General features: G+C 36.8%; 1 protein-coding gene across 3 annotated transcripts in view; it reads left to right on the top strand.

The window, feature by feature from the left end:
• The window catches only part of MYO18B (myosin XVIIIB), a 2,352,406-nt gene that overhangs the window by 297,488 nt on the left and 2,034,560 nt on the right, over positions 1 to 20,358 (top strand). For all 3 annotated transcript variants that reach the window (XM_044068483.1, XM_044068482.1, XM_044068484.1), the window contains one exon: positions 4,791 to 4,903. In XM_044068483.1, coding sequence (XP_043924418.1) covers positions 4,791 to 4,903 — 113 coding nt within the window. The remainder of the gene's footprint in view (positions 1 to 4,790; positions 4,904 to 20,358) is intronic.

The raw sequence follows: 20,358 nt of genomic DNA, 5'->3' as shown, positions 1-20,358 counted from the left end.
CTAGGTATTAAGTTCAGCCCCACATAACAAATCTTAATGGTCTGGCTCCCCCACCCTATTTTTCCCATCCTTCCTTCTACCTTTATTTAGGATAATTATTTGTTCTTTTTTATATTTTTGTCTTACTTTTCAGCCTTTTCAGTCAACCCATCAACAAACTCTATCTGGGCAAAACTGCAGTGAAATAACTAAATGCAGCAGGGGGTCTGGGGACTGCTGCTTCCCCAAAAACAATTGAGTTCTTGGTGCCCTGAAGTATATTTTAGAGATTTTTCCTCAAATGTTCATTCCAAAGAGGATTTGAACAAACATACAGAAATAAATTTGCTCTTATTTCCTTTCATGGAAGAAATAAGTTGTGTCCAAGGCTTAATAATGTTCAAAGCTGATAAAACAGTATTTCCCAATTAACTGAGGTGAGAAATGCTTACAAGGATGCATAAATCATATCAAGGAATAGTGCCTGCCTGTCTGCTCTCCCTAAAAAGATAGTCACCTTCTATGCATCCCTCTTATGTTAGAATGGGAAGAACGTGAAGAAACAAATGGTCACAGTCAGATATTTTAAGTTGTTGCTGAAATAGACAAAGTTGGCTATTTCAAGTTGTTGCTATCATAAATGTAGACAACATGTTTCCTCACTTGCTTACCCCAAAAGGGGCCAATTTCTGTGTATTTCTCTGATGACATAGTGGGACAAAAGTGAACAAATCGCCACAGCAACATAGTTCAATCTCATGATGTCACACATTTAAACACAGCATTCCTGCCTCAGAAGACAGCCAACTGCCTGCTTGTTAGTTTAATTGAGGGGGAAAAATGATCACATTAATGTATTTTAACGTCTTACTCCGAAACAGTACACTGCAACTAGACAAGCTATAGTCACTTTCTATAAACCTCTAAGGTATGCTTCTCAGGAAAGTTAAAGAAAAAATAACCACACTGTCCCCTACCGTCAGATAAATGACAGCAACCATCTGTATATACCTCTGAGCTGGTCTTGCTTCAGAATATATGAAGCCCAAAGCATAGGTTGATGTTGGAGACCCCTTACCAATGTTTAAGGAGGCATTAGTATATAATGTGTATTACTGCATAAATGCTCATCTAACAAAGAAGCAGAGGCTCTAAACCAAAAAAATCTAGTACCCCCAAAATGAGTACCCTAGCATCTGGAAGGTTTCTACTAGACTAAACAGATATACTAGTGTATTTATGTATGCAGACACAGTGCAGATCAGTTTTGGGTCATGCAGGAGCACTGTAACAAAGTACCTTTTTAAAGATGGTAAAAAATAAAAAAACACAAAAGTGCAAACATAGAAGATGAACTTCATTCACAAACTTTATTTTATTTAATTTCACAAGCTTTTACCATGATGTTTGGAGTTCATAAAATTAAGCAAAACATTACACTGATCAAATAAGTACAAACTTGGTGCCACATTTTTACTTAATATGTAAAGTTCTTTCAAGCAGCCTGCACAACTGGTATAAAATTTTCTTTCAAAATGTCCATAAAATAATCTGCTCCAAATAAACTATTAGAGAGTGCTGTTACATATGATTAAATTCACAGTAGTAGTTACCTAAATTAGCAGTTAAAAAGAGGAAAACAAAAAGTTAACTTGTGATCTAGAGAAATCACACAGTTCCAAGTGGTCAGGGTGCAGGAAGAATAAGCCCCACCAGGATGGATGGATAGATAGATAAATACAGTTAGACAATTTTCTTTACTTCAGGCAATGAGGCAGTAAATGGTTGGATTCAGTAACACTACAAATAGGTCAAAGGGAGTACCAGAAATGGTACATTGAAAAAAAACGTAATAACCTTAAATAATTATAAAATAGCACCAACAATAAGACATTATTGTACACCTAGTTCATCACTGAAAACACCTTCAAAGTATATCAAATGCATATACAAACTGAACAGAGTAAATGGTCTCAGTTAATATGACTGAACGTCAATTAATAAAAGCAATCAATCCACAGTCATTCAACTATCTGCAACAATCAGCTACCCCAAAACATAAAATATTAAAACAAAACCGAGAAATAAAACAATATTAAAAATGCTTTTAATAATGCCCTTCATTCTAAATCCATGTCAAGCCCTGTTGATGTCCTTGTGAAATTTTAAAATCATGGAGTCCTTACACTGCCAAACCCATTTACATTAAAGGCATTCACACTGACAATATGATATAAAATAATAGTGACTAAACCTTCCACTGAGCTATTAATATATTTGCAAACAAAGGAGCTTTGTACATTAGTATGCTCTAAGCCCCATGGGTGTTCCAATGTTCTGGTCTTAAACATTCTTTTAGTTTCCCCATATATAGATATACATAAACACAGGAGCACCTAAGGCCAAAGAGAAAGCCCATGCCATTACAGGTGAAAGATCCAAAAGTCTCAACTCTTTTTTTCCATTCATTTAACTAATTTTGAATATAAAAAATTGCACTCATAGCTCTGTAGTAAGAGAAAGTATTTCCTTAAAATGAGAGTCTGATACTACTGTTATCTATTAACTCTAGCCAGGCCGATTTTATTACCACAGCTTAAATCGTATTAAAACTGCAGATGCAGTTTCAAAAGAAAAGTTATTTCAGAAACAAATAACTGGTGGCTAAGTATATCTCAGTATCATCCTCAGACCAACATCAATGGGAAACAGACACCAGCACTGACATAGCACTTAGGCTGAGGAAGACAGGCATCTATATATGAAGCAGCACTTTAAGGTTATCTTCATTCCAGGACTGACTTTATTTGAATGAATACCATTTAGTGACCTAAATACTGCAAATGGAGAACTAGTGACTGCATTGTCACAGCCTTCTGCACGCTGCAAGCAAATAAAGCAATCATCAGCTATATAACCCATCAAAGTAATGGAAATGCGTAAATCATGCTCTATGTAAAACTACTGCAGCTGTTAACTTGGTACTCTGTATAAAGGTAGTGCATTCTTAAATTCATTAATGACTTTATATAATGTGCAAATATTTGTAACATGTACTCAAACAAAAGCCACTGTTTCAGCATACTACCATACCTGAATGTTCCAATCTCCTCTCCGTCACAAATAATTGGAGGATACCAGAAACAATAACTGAAAATATGTGTCCCTTTTACTGTTTCTTTTTGAACTAGTTCAAGACTGAAAAGGGTATACTTGGATCTGCCCACCTACCTCCTTAACAGTTTATTTATTTTAAAATAAACACTGTCTTTTTTAAAAAAAAATAAATATATAAATGTTAAACCATTAACAGAGAGCCTTAGCTTCCTAGCCACCCCCTCCCCCCCACAGTAAATCCACCACTGTTTGTTATAACGATAAAAGTGTAGCAATAATCAAAGTTTACAGAAATTAATGGCAGAACTTTGGCCTGTAGTTTCTTGCTGCCAACTTATTTTAGTGTACATATGGTTGAACAAAATGCTTATGAAGATGAATCCTTTCAAATGTGCTCTGCACTATTTTTCCGTGAAATAGAGCTAAAACTGTGTTGATCTGTATATTATTGAAGACAACAACAATCGGGATTCTTACTGTTGGTGTTGAATGTTATGATCAGTGCATATTCTACAACAATAGACAGAGATTAGTTTTTGCTGCTACTGGCAATCTTGATGTCAGCAGCTATTCTGTTTGCACCAGATTGTGCATCTTTAATTCTCAAGTATGCTGAAAAAAATTAGCCATAGTATGCTAGCAAGTTCATGTTAGTCTTGGAAAGCAGGTTAGTATCACAAAAGAATGAAATCACTCAGAGTTTACACCACATTAAAAAAAACAAGGAAGTAAATGTAATGTCAGTGCTCTTATGATTTCTGAAGAGAAGGGTTTTCTTAATTTCTAGGAATAGATTTTGGTATGTGGGTACCTGCCCCTTCCACAAAGAGTCATCCATATATAACCTTGTATTATGTTTCTGCATCTGCACAGCACTTAAATTCTTAGCCTGGATTCATAAAGATTACCACAAAGCATGCACTGTGTGTATACTTTGTGTACACTTTCTGAATTCAATAACATTCCTACCACAATGCTTGTGATGTCTATTCATTCAAAAAGTTTACACAAGTGTACAGACAACGTAAACTTTGTGGTAACCGTTTTTTCAGTCAACTCTCACTTCTCAGTCACACCTAATTCATTATCACAGGCAGGAAACAATACACCTGATTGACATCTGTATTGGCTTGCCATCAAGTGTGCATTATGCAGTAATTTGCATACTTTTTTCATGGTATGTATAATGCTGAAAAAAAAAACATCCCCTGTTATTGTCATTCTGATAGAAAGAAAGAGAGAGAGAGAGAGGGAAAGAGAGAGAGAGAGAGATTCATGACCAAGAAGAACTTTTGTTTAGTGAAGGGCTAATCTGATGGTATTCTTTATGACACCACTACTTTTATGGAATTATGCTGATGTGGAACTATCCATAAAATATAAAAGAATACCTAAAATGGGTGAAATTAATATCATAATTAAACCAATCAATGAAAAAATATTTTTGTTTTAGTCATGTTTTAACTTTAGAGAGTAAATTAAGTGTTACATGTCAAAATACATATCTGGAGTGTGCTACTAAGAAAATCTAAAGAAATTTGAAATAAAATAAATATTTTCCTCTTAAATGAGACATTGGACAATTTGCTCTTTTAAGACATAGACAACTTCATAATATGTTTAATTTTATCCTTCTTATCGAAACGCATTAACATAAGAGATTTAAAATATTACATGATGTATTTCTTCTGTAGCTACAGAGTTGAAACCAGATGTTGGAACTCCAGAGCTTCCTGAAGGGAAAGCCAAAATTCGACTTGACAGCACTGAAGAAATCATGATTGTTGATGAGGAAGATATCCACAGGGTCTGTTTGTTTTTTGTATTCACAATTGTTTTAAAGTGAACTGCTTTCTACATACTATAGCTGCAAAATATGTTTCCATGCTATGCATTTTTATGAAAGGATTTCCAATTATGTATGGGGGAGATCCATGTTTGATTCAGGTAGCTCATATCAATGTGTTTTACACCAAAACTTAAATATTCTTCTTAACTCATTGGAATTGTGTATGTAAGCCAAGAAAGGATTCTGTAACTGGAATGAAAACAAAGGCCCTTCTGGGGTATTGATGGTGCAAAGTTATTGTGTAGTTGCTAACAATAAATTTTACTTCTCTAAAGACAAATATGATCATCGGAGACCTGGACATTAATTTAGACCATTCCCTCACATTTGATCATCATATTTCCAACAGAGTTAGGAACCTTCTATCTGGCCCAGTTAATTTCCAAAGGGATGTCTGCAAGATCCACAGAAGTCATTCTGCCACTGTACTCTTCCTTCATCATTCCTGTCATAGAATTTAATGCCCCTTTTGGTATGTACAAATCCAAGCATATCACTCCACTGGAAAATCCAAAGTTTTCTAACCAAGAAAAATAAATGTCTTAAATCCTTCAACTACTCAACAGATTAAGGGTTCCTATTACGTTATCGCAGACACACTTTGTTGAATGCGTCTTGATTGAACCTAAAAGAATGAAATGGCAAAATAGCGAAGTGGCTTTTCAGCAAATTCTTTCGCTGGGAAAAAAATAATTGGCCGCTTTCATTAATTTGCCATTTTTGGCACTGTAGTGCGATCTTGGAGTTGGTAAATTTAAGTAGGGGGGTGTGGGGGTGAAGCCCCCCACATTATGTAATGTTTTAAAGTTTTTTTTTTTTAATTTTGGAAAAAAAAAATCACTGTTCTGAGGTTTCAATGTTGTAAGCTTTCGCTTACATGGGGTTGATTAATTATCGTTCACTTTTGTAAGCGTGCAATAATATAATATAGACCCACAGATTAACATGGCTCTCTTTAAACCCAGTATCTTACTGGTACCTCTTAGTTGACCTGTGTCTTGCTTTTCGAGACAAGACCCAGTCCTATCTGACCTCCTATTGTTTTTCACAAAAACAGTGGCTCTACAAAGACCCACACTAGAGACCTACATCTACACTAACAACTAAACAAGACTCATTGGAGGGATAGGCTCCTAACTAAGCTTATCACCAACTGATGAAATAAATTAGCACTACAGGCCAAAGCACTGCATAGACAACCTTAAAAGATAATCTTGATGATAGGATGTGTAGATACAAATTTACATCAGGATTTTCATGTATAATTCTGATCAATTTGGGAGGTGAACACTATTATGTACTTGTAAATGGTGACAATAGTTCTTAACTGCTTCTACTTAAATGTGTTATGGCTCAACATCTTACAGCCCCTGCGACTTCTTGTCTAGTATTGTTCCTATGAGTGCATAACTGAGCAGCATAAGAACTGCAAAACACTTAGGATGTATTGTTGTGCATTCACTTCTGAACATGAAAGGCTTATGTTACAGTCTTAGGCAGGAAATGAAATCTTGTCTGAAAAACAGTTGCAGTGGAGTACATAATAAGATGTCTGTGTGTGTGTGTGTGTGTGTGTGTGTGTGTGTGTGTGTGTGTGTGTGTGTGTGTGTGTGTGTGTGTGTGTGTGTGTGTGTAGGGCCAGGGGGCACTGCTTTGATAGGGTTCTTTGAGTGAGATATTAAACCAAGGCCCTTCTGCCAGTCCAGTTGTGGAGACTATCTTGGGGATGTCCAGGTAAGACAGAAGAAACAAAAACATTATACTGGGATAGGGCATGGTGGTTTCCTGATTTCTTTGCTAATAGTTGCTTGACATACAATTTGTGAATGCAACTTCCAGGCTGAAACTGAGTGAAGGTGTCCATAGAGGCTCCTGCCCAGGTTTAGTCTTCACACTGTCTAAGGTATTGTTCATGTAAAATGCTTTGAGATAAGACAAGCTTCATTTAAATACAACCACTTACTGTTTCCTTTTGTTTAAAAAAAAAATCCATTTATTTATGCAGAAGCAGTCAGGTAAGCCTCTTTGGCACATTTATTCTTCATTCATTTTCTGGCAAAAATCATTCTGAGAGATTGGGCACACTGACTGACACATCTGCTTACTCAAATATTCATTAAATTAATTAATGACATTTGAATAAGAGGTCTTCTACAACAGGTTTTATTCAATCCTCCATTCACTTTAGTGGTCATCCCTGAGCATTATAGGGACTAGCAATGGAACTGATCAGATGTTTGAGGTAGTCTGTAACATTTAACTGGGGCCTGTCAGTGGATAGGTCCCCCGAGAGGGGATGCAGATACATATTTTGCTGAGGTAAAAGGAATCCTGCTTCCTGTTATTTTTCTAATGGCAAGCAGCCATGAAAGTGACTAGTGCATTGCCAAATGCAAAACGTTTCGGTACTTGTTTGTCAGGGATTATGTGGAAGGTCTAGAGATGTAGTTGCTCACGCAGTGAGGCATCTAGTCATATGGATCAAGATCTCATATTGAGGAGCTGGGCAATAACATGATCAGTAACAAGGCACGTACATTCTCTAATCAGCAGTCCGCCAGCTCTCGCCAAAGAAAAGAAGACATGCTGTATATGAGGGCTAGAAGCATATATTTATGCACCCTGTTTAACACTGGCCTGTAAAAATAAAACTTATCTCGTTAGTTCATAACGGTGTAGGTACTGAAAATATTCTGAATGTTGGGGCGGGTGGTAAGGAAAATGGTGAGCGCGGAATATAAGGATATGATCCTGTGGGGGGCAAGGAAAAGTAGCAGAAATACAAGGAGGTGCGAATGGGACTGTTGTGGGAGGCTGACAGAGATAGACATGGTAAGGTAAATCAACAGCTCACTAGGGAATGTCAAAATGCCATCAGATGTAACTGAGCACTGTGCCTTTAAATGAGATAAGGCAAAATTTGTCAGGCAACAACATTTATTGGAATATTTTGTTAAGCATGTAGAGTCTCATGACCTTGTAATGCTTACAGGAGAAACCCCAAATTGTTATGTATTACTGACTATGCAAATTACAGAAATGACAAGAAACTCTTTTTCATAGGCAGAGACTGTTTGCTTCTCAGGTGTAATTATGGCAGAGACCCCCATATCATGCCTATGGTCTGAAATATTGGAAGAAATTCCAGGCTGAGCTGAAGCTGGTGGTATTATAATCTTATTAGTAACTTGGAATGAGGGGGTGTAAACTGCAAAGGGAGATGATAATGTGCGTGTTAGTAATGTTTAGATTGTATAGCATGCCACAGCAAGAATAAATTGTCCAATGTGATACAAAGTGAAAATATAAAGTCCTAATGAGGCTGGAAGGAGGGCTGCTCTGGTAGAGATTGTAATAATGCTTTCTGGAATTCATAAACTCCAAAGCCCTGGATCAACTTATCCACACCCCCACCAGGGCAACAATATCCTAGACCTAGTCATTACCAACATGTGACCGACGTTCCACACCTGAAGTCAACTCCTTGTTGGTCCGATCCGACCAAAAGCTAATCACCCTTGATATCCACATCCCGCCCCACCCCCTATTAAGGGAGCCATGGTAAAAAATTTCTCCAAAGCCAACTTCACACTTCTTAAGACAGAAGTGGCGAACTTCATGACACCCATGCAGATGGACAATACAGCTACAACTGCTGAATCCTACACAAATGCACTCTATAAGCACTTACATGAGTGCATGGATCGTGCTATCCCAAACAGAACCAAGATGCTATCCTCCAAAAAAAGGAAGCCAATCTGGTGGTCCCCTGCCATAAACAAACTGTACAACAGAAGGAAGAAACTGTTGCAAAAGAGAGTAAAATCCCATGAGTGGAGGAGCTCCCTGGTCAGCTTCAGTAAGAAGCTGAGATCCCTTATAAGATCCTCCAAAGCTAGCTATGAAAACAAAATCACCACTAATTCTAAGGACAACCACAAAGCATTCTATAGCTATGTCAAGAATCTCAATGGCAACATCCAGATCTGCTCTGAGTTAGAGCACAACGGCACTAAATATACAGAACCAACTGATATGGCCAACATCCTGGCAGGTTCAGTGCTAACTTTACCCCACACCCCCTAAAGGGCCCATATCTATACAGGAAGAATGCAGAGTCCCTGTAATCACAAATACGCAGGTAAAAACTGCACTCTCTAAAGCCAAAAACACAGCATCCATGGGACCGGACAACATCCCAGGCTGCGTTTTACTGAAACTTCAGAACGAACTGGCTCACCACTTAAGCAACCATGTTCAATAATAGCCTTGCATCAGGCTTTGTGCCCACTGAATGGTGCACAGCAACAGTTATCCCACTCCACAAAGGGGGAGCTACCACTGATCCCGGGAACTATCGACCTATTAGCCTGACGAGCCTGGTCTGCAAGGCTATGGAATGTATCATCATTGAACTCATAAACAAAGACATTGGTAACCTCCAAACTCTGGATACCACCCAGTTCAGGTTTGTGAAAGGCAGATCATGCCTCCTGAACCTGATCAACTTCTTTGAGGCAGTCACCAAAGCCGTAGATGAGGGTAAGGTGGTTTACACAGCCTATCTTGACCTCGCCAAGGCTTTCAACACCATCCCCCATTCTGGAATTATAGCCAAACTCACTAAACTAGGTATAAATCTCTACATCACAAGATGGGTTGCCAACTGCCTCACTGACAGAACTCACACTGTAAAAGTTGCAGACTCCAAATCTGACCTCAAAGCAGTGACAAGTGGAGTACCACAGGGTTCCATCCTGGGACCGCTCCTGTTTGGTATCTACTTCTCTGAAGTACAGGGTAACACAGAAGGCCTCTGGCTAACGACGTTCACAGATGACTGTAAACTAGGAGCCATAGTCAAGTCCAAAAATGATGTGGACATCCTACAGAAGGGCCTCATTGAGACAGATGCCTGGTGTCAGAGCCATGGCCTCAAGCTCAATGCCAAAAAGTACAGTGTCATCCCCTTAGGTAAAAACTCTGTACCCATGAACTACCACATAGGCAGCAATCTACTTAACACTGAATGTGTGATGAGACCTTGGGACCCAGGTGGACAGTAGTCTCTCCTTTGATAGTCACATCACCACAGTAGTCAGGATGTCCTTCTACATGGCACACCTCATCATAAAAGTGTTCTCATCCAGGAAAAAAGAGGTTATTGTTCCCCTTTACTTGACACTCATTAGACCCATTATAGAGTACAACACCCCTTTTGGAATGTACCTCACAAGACATCTGCAGCAGCTGGAAAGGCCACAGAAGTACCTCACAAAGAGGATTACTGGCCTCAAACAAATGCCCTACACTGACCGCTTCAAAAACCTCCAGCTTTACTCCGTAGCATATCGCTTACTCCGAGGTGATCTCTGCCTAACATATAAAGCTATATCAAACCTGGAGCTGTTGGACATGCTACACCTAAAGAAATCCCAATCCCTCTGAGCTACATGCTCTAGGGACCTAAACCTTGTCACCTTAATAAACAGGACATGCTAGAGGGATAGATTCCTGTCCCAGAGACTTCCCATACTCTGAAACAGGCTACCCATCTATGTCACGCAAAGTTCTTCATTAGCACTCTTCAAACAAAATCTTGATGAGTGTATGGGAAATAGAAAATACACCCTGAGGATCACTTCTGTGTCTCTGCTCGACAGTGGCACAGGAAAATAAATTTCTTGGGTGGCGTAAGCCAGGGAACCTTGTTGGCTAGGTTTACATAGGCCCTTGGGCCGATAGCCTAGTACCTACCTATGAACCTATAATAGGAGCTGTGGCACAGGATGAAGACCACTGCTTCATCTTAGACAGCAGAATAGCATTATGAATGATAATGAAGGGGATTTAAGAATGTGGTCTTGCAGTTTGCTCTCTATCACAACTGCAAAAGCTGGCATAGAAGTCTTCCAATTGCAGACATAAACCTTAAGTTAAATAGCAAATTACAAAAGTCACTGTCAAGTTTTTGAGGTATTTTCCAAAGGATGTAAGTCACTTCTATACCCCTGACATAGAACTGTACTCTACAATTCTCCTAAGTAAATTGGCTGGAAGAAATACATTGGGATGTCACAGTCTCATACTTAGTACTTATTACCCACATACATAATAACTGACTCATACTTCCTAAAATTGTAAAATATGGACCGCAGAATTACAACAGTTAGCCCTAGAAGCTGCATTTCTGAGATGAGATTAGTGAAGAGTAGTTTCTAGAAAATGTTTCCACATTATGTATTCTGTAGCTTAGGAGCCAGACCATTAGAGAAAATGATGCATTGGAGACAGATATGCAACAAGAAAGGAATGTGCCAATGCACACCTTCACAAAATGCTGATATGTGTCCTGGAATACAGGAAAGTATAATAAAAGTAAATACAGTGGGGCTGCAATATTGTACTGAAATGCAGACCCACCTGACAGGTACTTTCCTGCTGGGTTTGGCTCTTCGTGTTGCCTACATTCGGATATCTATGTGATTAATCACATGGCTTTAGATGATGTCTTGGATTTGAGTTTCAGGGTTGTAATTTTAATGGAAGATATTTGAGTTGCACTATTGAGAGTAATGGGTGTGCTTTTGTCTTAAAAGAAAACATTCTAACATAGTAATGAGTTTCATGAATGTACTGTGTAGGAATAAAGCCATTTAACTTTTGAGTGTTACCTTGTGCATGCAGCAAAACTTCTGGGTCACATTTTCATGTTCCAGTCAGTTTCATTATAGGGATTATTTTCTTAAAGTTTAATTTTAAACTATTCAAAATTAAAAATGCGACAATTGTCAGTTAGTTGGAAGTGAATGGAGTGTTTATGTTTAATGCCATGTAATCCAAGGTAGAAGGGGTGGGAGGGTGGCATAATTGTTCAAGTGTTTACCTTATAAAACCAAAGTGCAGGATTTGAGGCTCACATGAGATTATTGGCTAGGCTTTAAATGGCCCATAAGAGCAGTTAGCCTAGTACTAATCTATGAATCTATAAACCTATAAATGTTTCAAAACTGCAAGAGCAGTCTTATAACTTTACTGCTGATGTTGGCATGTGTCAGAAACATGTACTATTGGCTTATGTGATGAGAATTGAAACCAGGAAGCAAATTGTCTGTAATATGACTAATGAAATTTAACTGAGACTCCTAGATACTGAATGTGTAAGAGCAAGTCAGAACAGAGAAAAGATTTGATAATAACTGTGGATATGGAGTTTGGAGCATCCAGAACTCAGGCAGAGTAGACCATATGATAGTTGAGCAACATATGGACATTGACTGAGTAGCGAAGACATACATCTCAACCTGCAGACATTGAAAATAGGAACAAGGGCCCTTGAAAAGTTGGAGCATCCAGTCAAAAATTTGGTCATGTAATTGGCGTAAAATATGAATACCAAATAGCATATGACTCTTCACACTTCCAGTAGGACTATGGAATACTAAGAAACACATTTAAAAAAAGAGAGTGACAAAAATGATGGAAAAATATAATCACATTATTGAAGAGACAGTTTAAAATATATAGACTTTAATGAAATACATCACAAAATTCTACCGCACAAGGCCATTTTTTTTCTTCTGAAAAAGGGAGATGTAAGATGTGTGTCCTCTTTCTTTGAATTATTGGTCCATCTAGTATATTGGAAAATTCGTATGGCTTTCTATGTACTAGACAGATTCAAAATTCACATGAGATGAGGGGTTTCAGGAAATTGTGTGAGGGGGTAAATCAACCCTGAAAATAAAGACGTTCCTCCACAAATAGAAAGATGTCAGGGGTAAATCGTGCCTGAAAATGGGTACTTCCACCAAAATAATGACAGCTGAGAGGTGTGCACGCAGAATAAGCACACCTCAAGTTGCGAGGCAAGAGTCGGGACAAGTGTTTGGAGTATCTTTAGGAATAACTGGATACTGGAGGAGACAATAAAAAGAAAAATAAGCAGGTACAACTTTCCCAGGAAACTAAATGATGCTGCAAGTTTGAGAATCCCAAATAATCATTGCAGGCTTAAAAAAACACAGATTATTAGTTGTTTTTGAGACACTGGTTTGCTCTACAAGAAATGAAAGGCAAGATAACTAGGTCTGATCAATCTGATTAGAATGTGAACTAAAGAGAGTAAAAACAGAAAGGGGAAGTAACAGGACAGAAGGAAAAAAGCTGTAAGAGAAAGCACACAATTCAGTCTAATTCTTAATCCTAATGCTGCAGTGTATAGTTAAATTGAATGATTTGTGTTCAAATGGAGATTGTGATTTTAACACATATTGTAGTAAATAACTCATCTGAGGTAGAATTTCTTCAGAATTTAAGTAGTTCACATTTGAAACAGCAGCATATGATTCTCTGCTGCCACCAAGTGGTCTAATGCATACTTACATCAAAAAAGCAGGAGTGGAATTAACTTTTAACAAGGAAATAAGAACTTACTAAAATGCATTAAGGTATACTCGGCATATTATTAATTGCTGATTTCTTATGAAACAGAAGCGTGTGTTTAATTGGTATTTATTTATTCAGGGTATTATAGACTAAAGTCATTTTTCTTAATAACCTTTTCCTAATAACTTCATATATTACATGGCCTAAGGACAGTGACATGGTTTAATGAAATCTGAAAATGTACTGCCACAGGAAATGATGCTTACCCAGACTGTTTTAAATATGGATTTTGCAGGCCAATTTATGCAGACTAAAACTTCAAGTCTAGGAGAATGTCACATTCAGATTATATATTTTTACGCAGAGCAGCTTGACTCCTGTAGAACGTAAGGAGAATAACTCTCTTTTCCTCATTTTAGGGCTAGGCTAATATGATGATTTTTGTACTTGTTGCTATGTAAAGCGAGTTTCTGTACGAACTATGAAGGAAAATATGCTCAGATTAGGCAGAGAACCTTAGTTAACATAAGGGCAATGACTTGAGGGCAGAGTGACTATCACAAATGTATAGTATGATTCACTATATTGGGGGATTACACAATATTGCATGATGTCAGAAGAAAGCAATAAACAACCAATCTGCATTGAAATTTTTATTTCATCTAAATGCCTGCCTTCACTGACAGCATTTCTCTGCATGTGCTACACTCTCATGAATGCTGTTGTGGATTCTCATTTCTGTAGTCCATAACATGGTTCTACAACTCTTTCTACACAGAAGTACTTTCAGACATCGGGAAGCAGCTACCCCCTGTTACCTGCTGCCTGTGCCCCTCCCCCGTGTTTCCATTGAAAGATGACACTTGCTATTTCCTCTTGCATTATTTGCATTCACATAATTTTTTCCTGTATCTTCAGTTGCTTAGTGAGAAATGCTTTATCTCCCCTCAGATCTGGTCATATGACATCCCCTCCATTGCATACACTGTGCAGGAGACTTTTCTCTGGAGTCCTTCCAAGACGTTGATGTTGCTGTCCTTGTATAGTTTCCACAGCTGCCCACAGCCCTCAGAGTATGAGCTGACCACGGTTTTGTATATGGGAATAATTATGCTTTTGCTTCTGGAATCTATGATCCTGGGAATATGGGCCAGCAGTCAGTTTGCTGCTGTCACTGCCTTCTCACCTTGCTTCTGCAGGTCCAGACCAGTTGTGATTAAATCCCCCAGTTCCTTTTCCTTCTCTGTTGTCATCAGTTTTACAACCCGCTAGAGCATTACACCAGAATTTCTGCACTTGTAATGCAGTCATAAAACTGGGACATATTTGACTGACATCTTCTTCTAGCATGAAGACACGCTGATTGCTCTCCTGGAAATTGTTGTCCTGTAGGTAAGTAAACAATCTTCGACTTAGGATTATCTCTCCCTCTGACTTTCCCTGACGCTGCTGTTGTTTCATTGGTGGTGCAGGGAATAGCAATGCTTCCTTGGCTCTTTCCCTTTAATTTGCCTGCTTGCAGCAAGCGATCATAAGTGTGTGAAAGGTCACATGCTTTGGGCATGGCATGACACCGCAGGACAGTGGTGGTGCTTTAGTCATATTTAAGGTAAATCCTTTCAACAAAATAGTAGTTACTTTGTTAAGGTATACTTACATTGAAACAAATAATTTATAGTGTTTGTAAAGTGAATTGAGTTTAGCATTGTGGTTTTAGCACAGCTTATCTGTTTTGAACTTACATGCTCAAATTTCAGATTGTTGAACATAGTGCTACTAAACTGGAGTTTAGTTCTTACTTCTCAAATTGCTTTACTCCGGTAATATTTCTGTTTTAGACTAGGTATTTGATCAAATAATATATAGCACTTTGTTTACTTTGCTGTGATTAAGCATAGTGTAGTATTCCCGTAAATGTTGTATTTTTAACTGTAAGGAGTATTTCTGTGCCAGTGAGCTTAATTTTACAAGTGTATTTGTGAAAGATTTCCTCTATTGTTGTAGTGGAGATATTCCTAAATAACTCCTTATAAGGACTCATTCCAATGCCTACCATTAATTAAATTATATCCTTGTATTCTTAATACTGTTGGTTTCCAAAGAAGCTTACTGATTTTGATAGTTTCTGTTTTGTATTATCTGCTTAGATACAGCTTTGTTGCTGTAATCATATGGGAAAGGGCTACAACAACCAGACCTCTTTAACATTGGCCTATAAAGTGCATTTTTATGTGCGTGACTTCTTGTTTTCATCAGCTTTAGTTCATTATGGACAGGTTTACACAATTTTGCTTTATTTCTTGTTGAAGGAAAGTCCATTTTTGTTTTTGACAAATGTAATATGCTTAGTAACAATAAGGGTAAATGTTTTAATTGTAAAACAATTGTTTGTAATCTATGTGGATATCCTAACTGACATTGAATGAAATGAAGAAAACAATTTTGGAAGGATGTAGGGAGGATGATTGATCATTAACATTTACTTGTCATAAAGAGCAGTGTAATAGTGTAATGAGATCGTGCACAATCAAGTTACAACTAATTTCAGTGACTTTTCTTGTCAGGTTCATTTGAAACAATAAATGTGCAGAGAAATTGAGGCACATGTTAACTTAATTGAAGAGTAACCAAACAATTAAGAATCAAAGTTAGATAATACATAGTAGAATAATGTTTCTGCATCATCTGCATTCTTGTTTTTTTTTTGGGGGGGGTGGCATGACTCCATGCTATCAGCAGCTATCAGAGGCAGAGTAAATAGCAGAATGACACTGAAGATGATGTGTTCTGGGTAATTCACTTAGAAAGAGAAACTGAAAGAAAGGCTACTGAGAGGTAATCCCAGACTTCTTCATTCATTTGAATACTGAATTGATTCATAAGGGGATTTCTACTAAAATAATATGATGTTCTAGTAATAGTAGACTCCATCTTTAAAAGGATCAGACCTGTTAAATGACTCAAAAAGCAAAAAAGCAATAGTAAACAGTCTGGATGGGGTGGGGTGGTAAATAATAATTACAGACATGAATAACTTTTTAGAAGAAGTAATAGCTACAAATGGAAAATATGGCTATCTTATAATCCATGCTGGTGTAAAAACGCCCATTGAAAACAATGAACAGACATGAACAATTAAGGGCATCTGCATGATATTTAATGTGATCCTTCCCTCACACAGTCTATCAGCTCACTAAGGAAAGGTACAAAGATTTGGGGTTCAGGTTATTACACACTGAGAGGAAGTACACATAATGCACCATTGTTTGTGTCTGACAAAATCTGACAAAATGCATCTTTGTTCTAAGGAAGGTACATTTTTTCGAACAACTTTTACCAACAGGCAAATATTTTTTGACATTAGGATGCTCATACAAATACAGGCGTTAAATCAGTTTGGACTCATCGACCAGTAAAAGTAATTTATTTTTAACTAATGCAGCAAATTAAAATAAACAGAAAGATGAACTTACATCTGTAGTGTATTTAAATCTGTATACCATCATAATGATCACTGAACTCTGCAATACTTCTAAGGTCATTCTGTCTGACTTCTGTATATTGAAGGGCTACTAGCCTTCTTCTTGTGTTGGTCTCATGTTTTTTCTTCATAAATCCATACCAACAGATTAATATCTTCAAATCAAGTGATAGATAACATGGTAATTGATTCTTTTTTGGTTCCTTGCCCTATCTGACCATCAGCTGTGTGGCTACTCTTCCATACCTCCTGTCCTCCTGATGATAGTGAAAATCAAATAGGAGAAAGCTGAAATAAAAAGCAACTAAAAGCTTTAATATGGTAAGCGCTTTCAGTGGTAAAAATATTCCACCTTCTTCAGACCCAGAACAACATAAAACTGATGCTTATATAGCTTGTAGTTAATTATCAATTAGTCATTCAATCAACAAATAAAAATAAAACCAGATAAAAGTACAATATTTAAACAGTATGAAACCTGCTCAAAAATATTACAATGTTAAGTACATAATACTCAATTTATAAATAACATTAAATATATATGTATAACATATGTAAATGTTATACTGAAAAATCACATTTTAAAGAGCTACTAGGGCAAAACTGAAAATGTATAATATGTGATAATGACATGAATTCACTGTAAGAACTAAGATATTTAGCTAAATATAGACACATAAAAATATATAGTAATATGTAAAAAATAATTAATTGCATGCTGGTTAAAAACTAAAATTTGATCATAATAATACTGAATATATGACCAAAAACAAAGTCCATATTTTTATATATATGAAACTGTGTAAATGTTACTATGTTTCAAACAATCAACAAAAAGGTACAGTATCAAATTCAAAATCTTTTATGCAAAATTAATATGTTATCTATTTAAAGCTTTTAATTTTAACATGCTTTTAATAGACACAAATTCATTTAAACCAGGGAAAATGTAGATTTGCCAATACAACTCATTTTGTTCTAATAAAAGTTGCCAAGGCCCCCCTCTTGGGTCTGAAAGTGTTTGGTGTACAACCAAAAATAAAAACTCATGTGTTGGAAATTGTAAAATATGCCGAGCAAGAGCATTGTTAACATCACCTTTACTAACAGCATAAAAATGTTTGTATATTCTTTGTTTAGTTTCCGCTCGATCTTACCTATATAAAATGAGGGACAAACCTGACAGCAAGCTGCATATACTACAGCTTTGGACTCACAATTAAAGGAGGCATTTATTGTGTAGTGTTTGTTATTAATATTGATGTCAGTAGTCACTTGAATGTGTTTACACTGTGTGCAATGCCCACATTTAGATGCTCATTCTTATGCCTTTCCAACAGATTTTTAAGGTTAAAACCCCTTCTAAAAGTGAAGCGGGGTCTGATACCTAGCTTAGTACAAATGGACGGTTCTTCCAAAATTAATGCCCAATTTTTTATAAAAATCTCTTTGACTCTTGCCGTGTCAGCTGAAAAAGTAGATAGGAAACTGAGATGTAATAAAGTGACACTGTCATCGTTTTTGTCATGCTGTCATGTAATTAGATTAGTATTGGTAGTAATACCATCCTTATATGCTCTACTAGTTAAAATAGGTTTAAACCAACCTGTGGATCTCTTATCTTTAACTTCTGCAAGTGTTTCTAAAAATAATTTGATAGGATACCCCCTACTTGTGAACATGGACTTCATCTTGTTACATTCTAAGTCAAAGTCAACATCTTCAGTAACCATCTATGCAGCTCTCACCAACTGGCCTTTAACAAAGTGATATGGATGTTCACTAGTATAGTGCAGGAAGGCATTGGAGTATGTAGGTTTTCTATAAATGGTAGCTTTATACTGCTTGTTATACCTGTCATTAATCAGTTGTACATCAAGATATGTTATGCTATCTACCCCTACTTGATAAGTGAATTCAAGAAAATTGGATAAGTAAAACAAGTAGCTCAAAACTAAATAAAATACGTGAATAGCCAGCCACAGGTCCAAGTAGCTCGAGCAGTAATGATCCAATAATGTAAATCCACGGAGACCAAGTAAACCGTTTAATGCAAGTAAAAAACAAAACTCCAAAAGTATAAAATCTGGTTTAGCGCTTTCATCTGTCTACAGCAGATTTCATCAGAACCACATGTCAATAATTAATTACATCTTTATATAGCCTGTTTGGCGCCAAAATGCTATCAAATGATGGTTATAAATAAGTTAAAAATCAAATAATTAAAAATGTTGATTAAAAACATTGCAATATAAAGGACACTATGTATAAAAATCATACATATAACAATAAATATATATTAATATGATAAGACAAGATCTCTGAACTACATCATGAAATAACACTGAAACCAGTGCATATAACCCATTATAACAATACATGAGTATTTATAAAGAATAACATATCAAAACCTCCAAGTCGATGTATGTAATACTCTGAAACCAAATATAAATATGTATAATTTATGCAATATATATGGTATGTATACCAAATATAGTAATGTGTGCCAATAATAAAAATGGTTTGATACTAATACTATCATTGAGGCCAGGCCAAGTGGTGGCATCACAAAGTATCTGCCATTTGCTTTCTAAACATGACAACCCAACTTTCCAGTTGCCCCCACATGCAACTGTGTCAATAGAATCAATGATGGTGAATTTGAATGTATGTTCTTGACCCTTGTCACTAATGTGTCTACTTAATGCATTATTCATATCCCCTTTTTTGATTTTATACAAATGTTCATATTCTGTCTTGCCAATGTAGAAGGCATGACAGCATGAACACCCTCCTACTATGACAGACTGTTCTAGTTATATTCTGAAGCTTGATAGTCCTATTCTCATTAACAAATTGGCACTGACTACAGGTGCCACATTTGGAAGTGTGATCCTTGTTGTTCATCATGTTGTCTATCTTCTTGGCACCTTCTAAAATTCTTTTTAAATTATACGAGGTTTTATATATAAAACTAGGACGATCACCTAAACATGTACCAATGCTGTCTGAGATGGTCAACATATCCCAGTGTCTATTAAGAATCTCCCTAACCAAGTTGGTATAACATAACTAGTCACCTGATCCAACATATTTTTGGGATAACCTCTACAAGAGAACATATCAGAAATTATGTTAATTTGGTCCTCCATGGTATCCCTAGTAGAAGACATACGGGCAGCACGGATGCATTGCCCTTTAACCACATTTTTAAAGATATGGGGAGGATGACAGCTGCCATATTGTATGTAATCATTAAATAAGATATACCCAACTTATCTGTTTGATATGTAAACTTTAGAAAAGAAGTTGTGTTGTTTAAATAAGCAATAAAACAAGGTATGTCTTCAGCTGGTCCATTCCAAATGATAAATAAATCATCCAGATAGCGAGTGTATAGAGCAATGTATTTGAAATACTCACTGGGGAAACAAAGAAATTGTATGTAATTGTGGTCAAGTACTAGCTCCATCATGTCCAAGATGAGAGAAATTCTGTTCCAGGTAAGTCCAGAAAAATTCCTGAGACTATTGCCAAAATATTC

This window comes from Protopterus annectens, chromosome 4.part0 (genome assembly GCF_019279795.1).
Source record: "Protopterus annectens isolate FY-2018-M chromosome 4.part0, PAN1.0, whole genome shotgun sequence".
Lineage (NCBI taxonomy): Eukaryota > Metazoa > Chordata > Ceratodontiformes > Protopteridae > Protopterus > Protopterus annectens.
The sequence above is the reverse complement of the archived record's forward strand: the minus strand, read 5'-3'. Positions and strand labels throughout refer to the sequence as shown.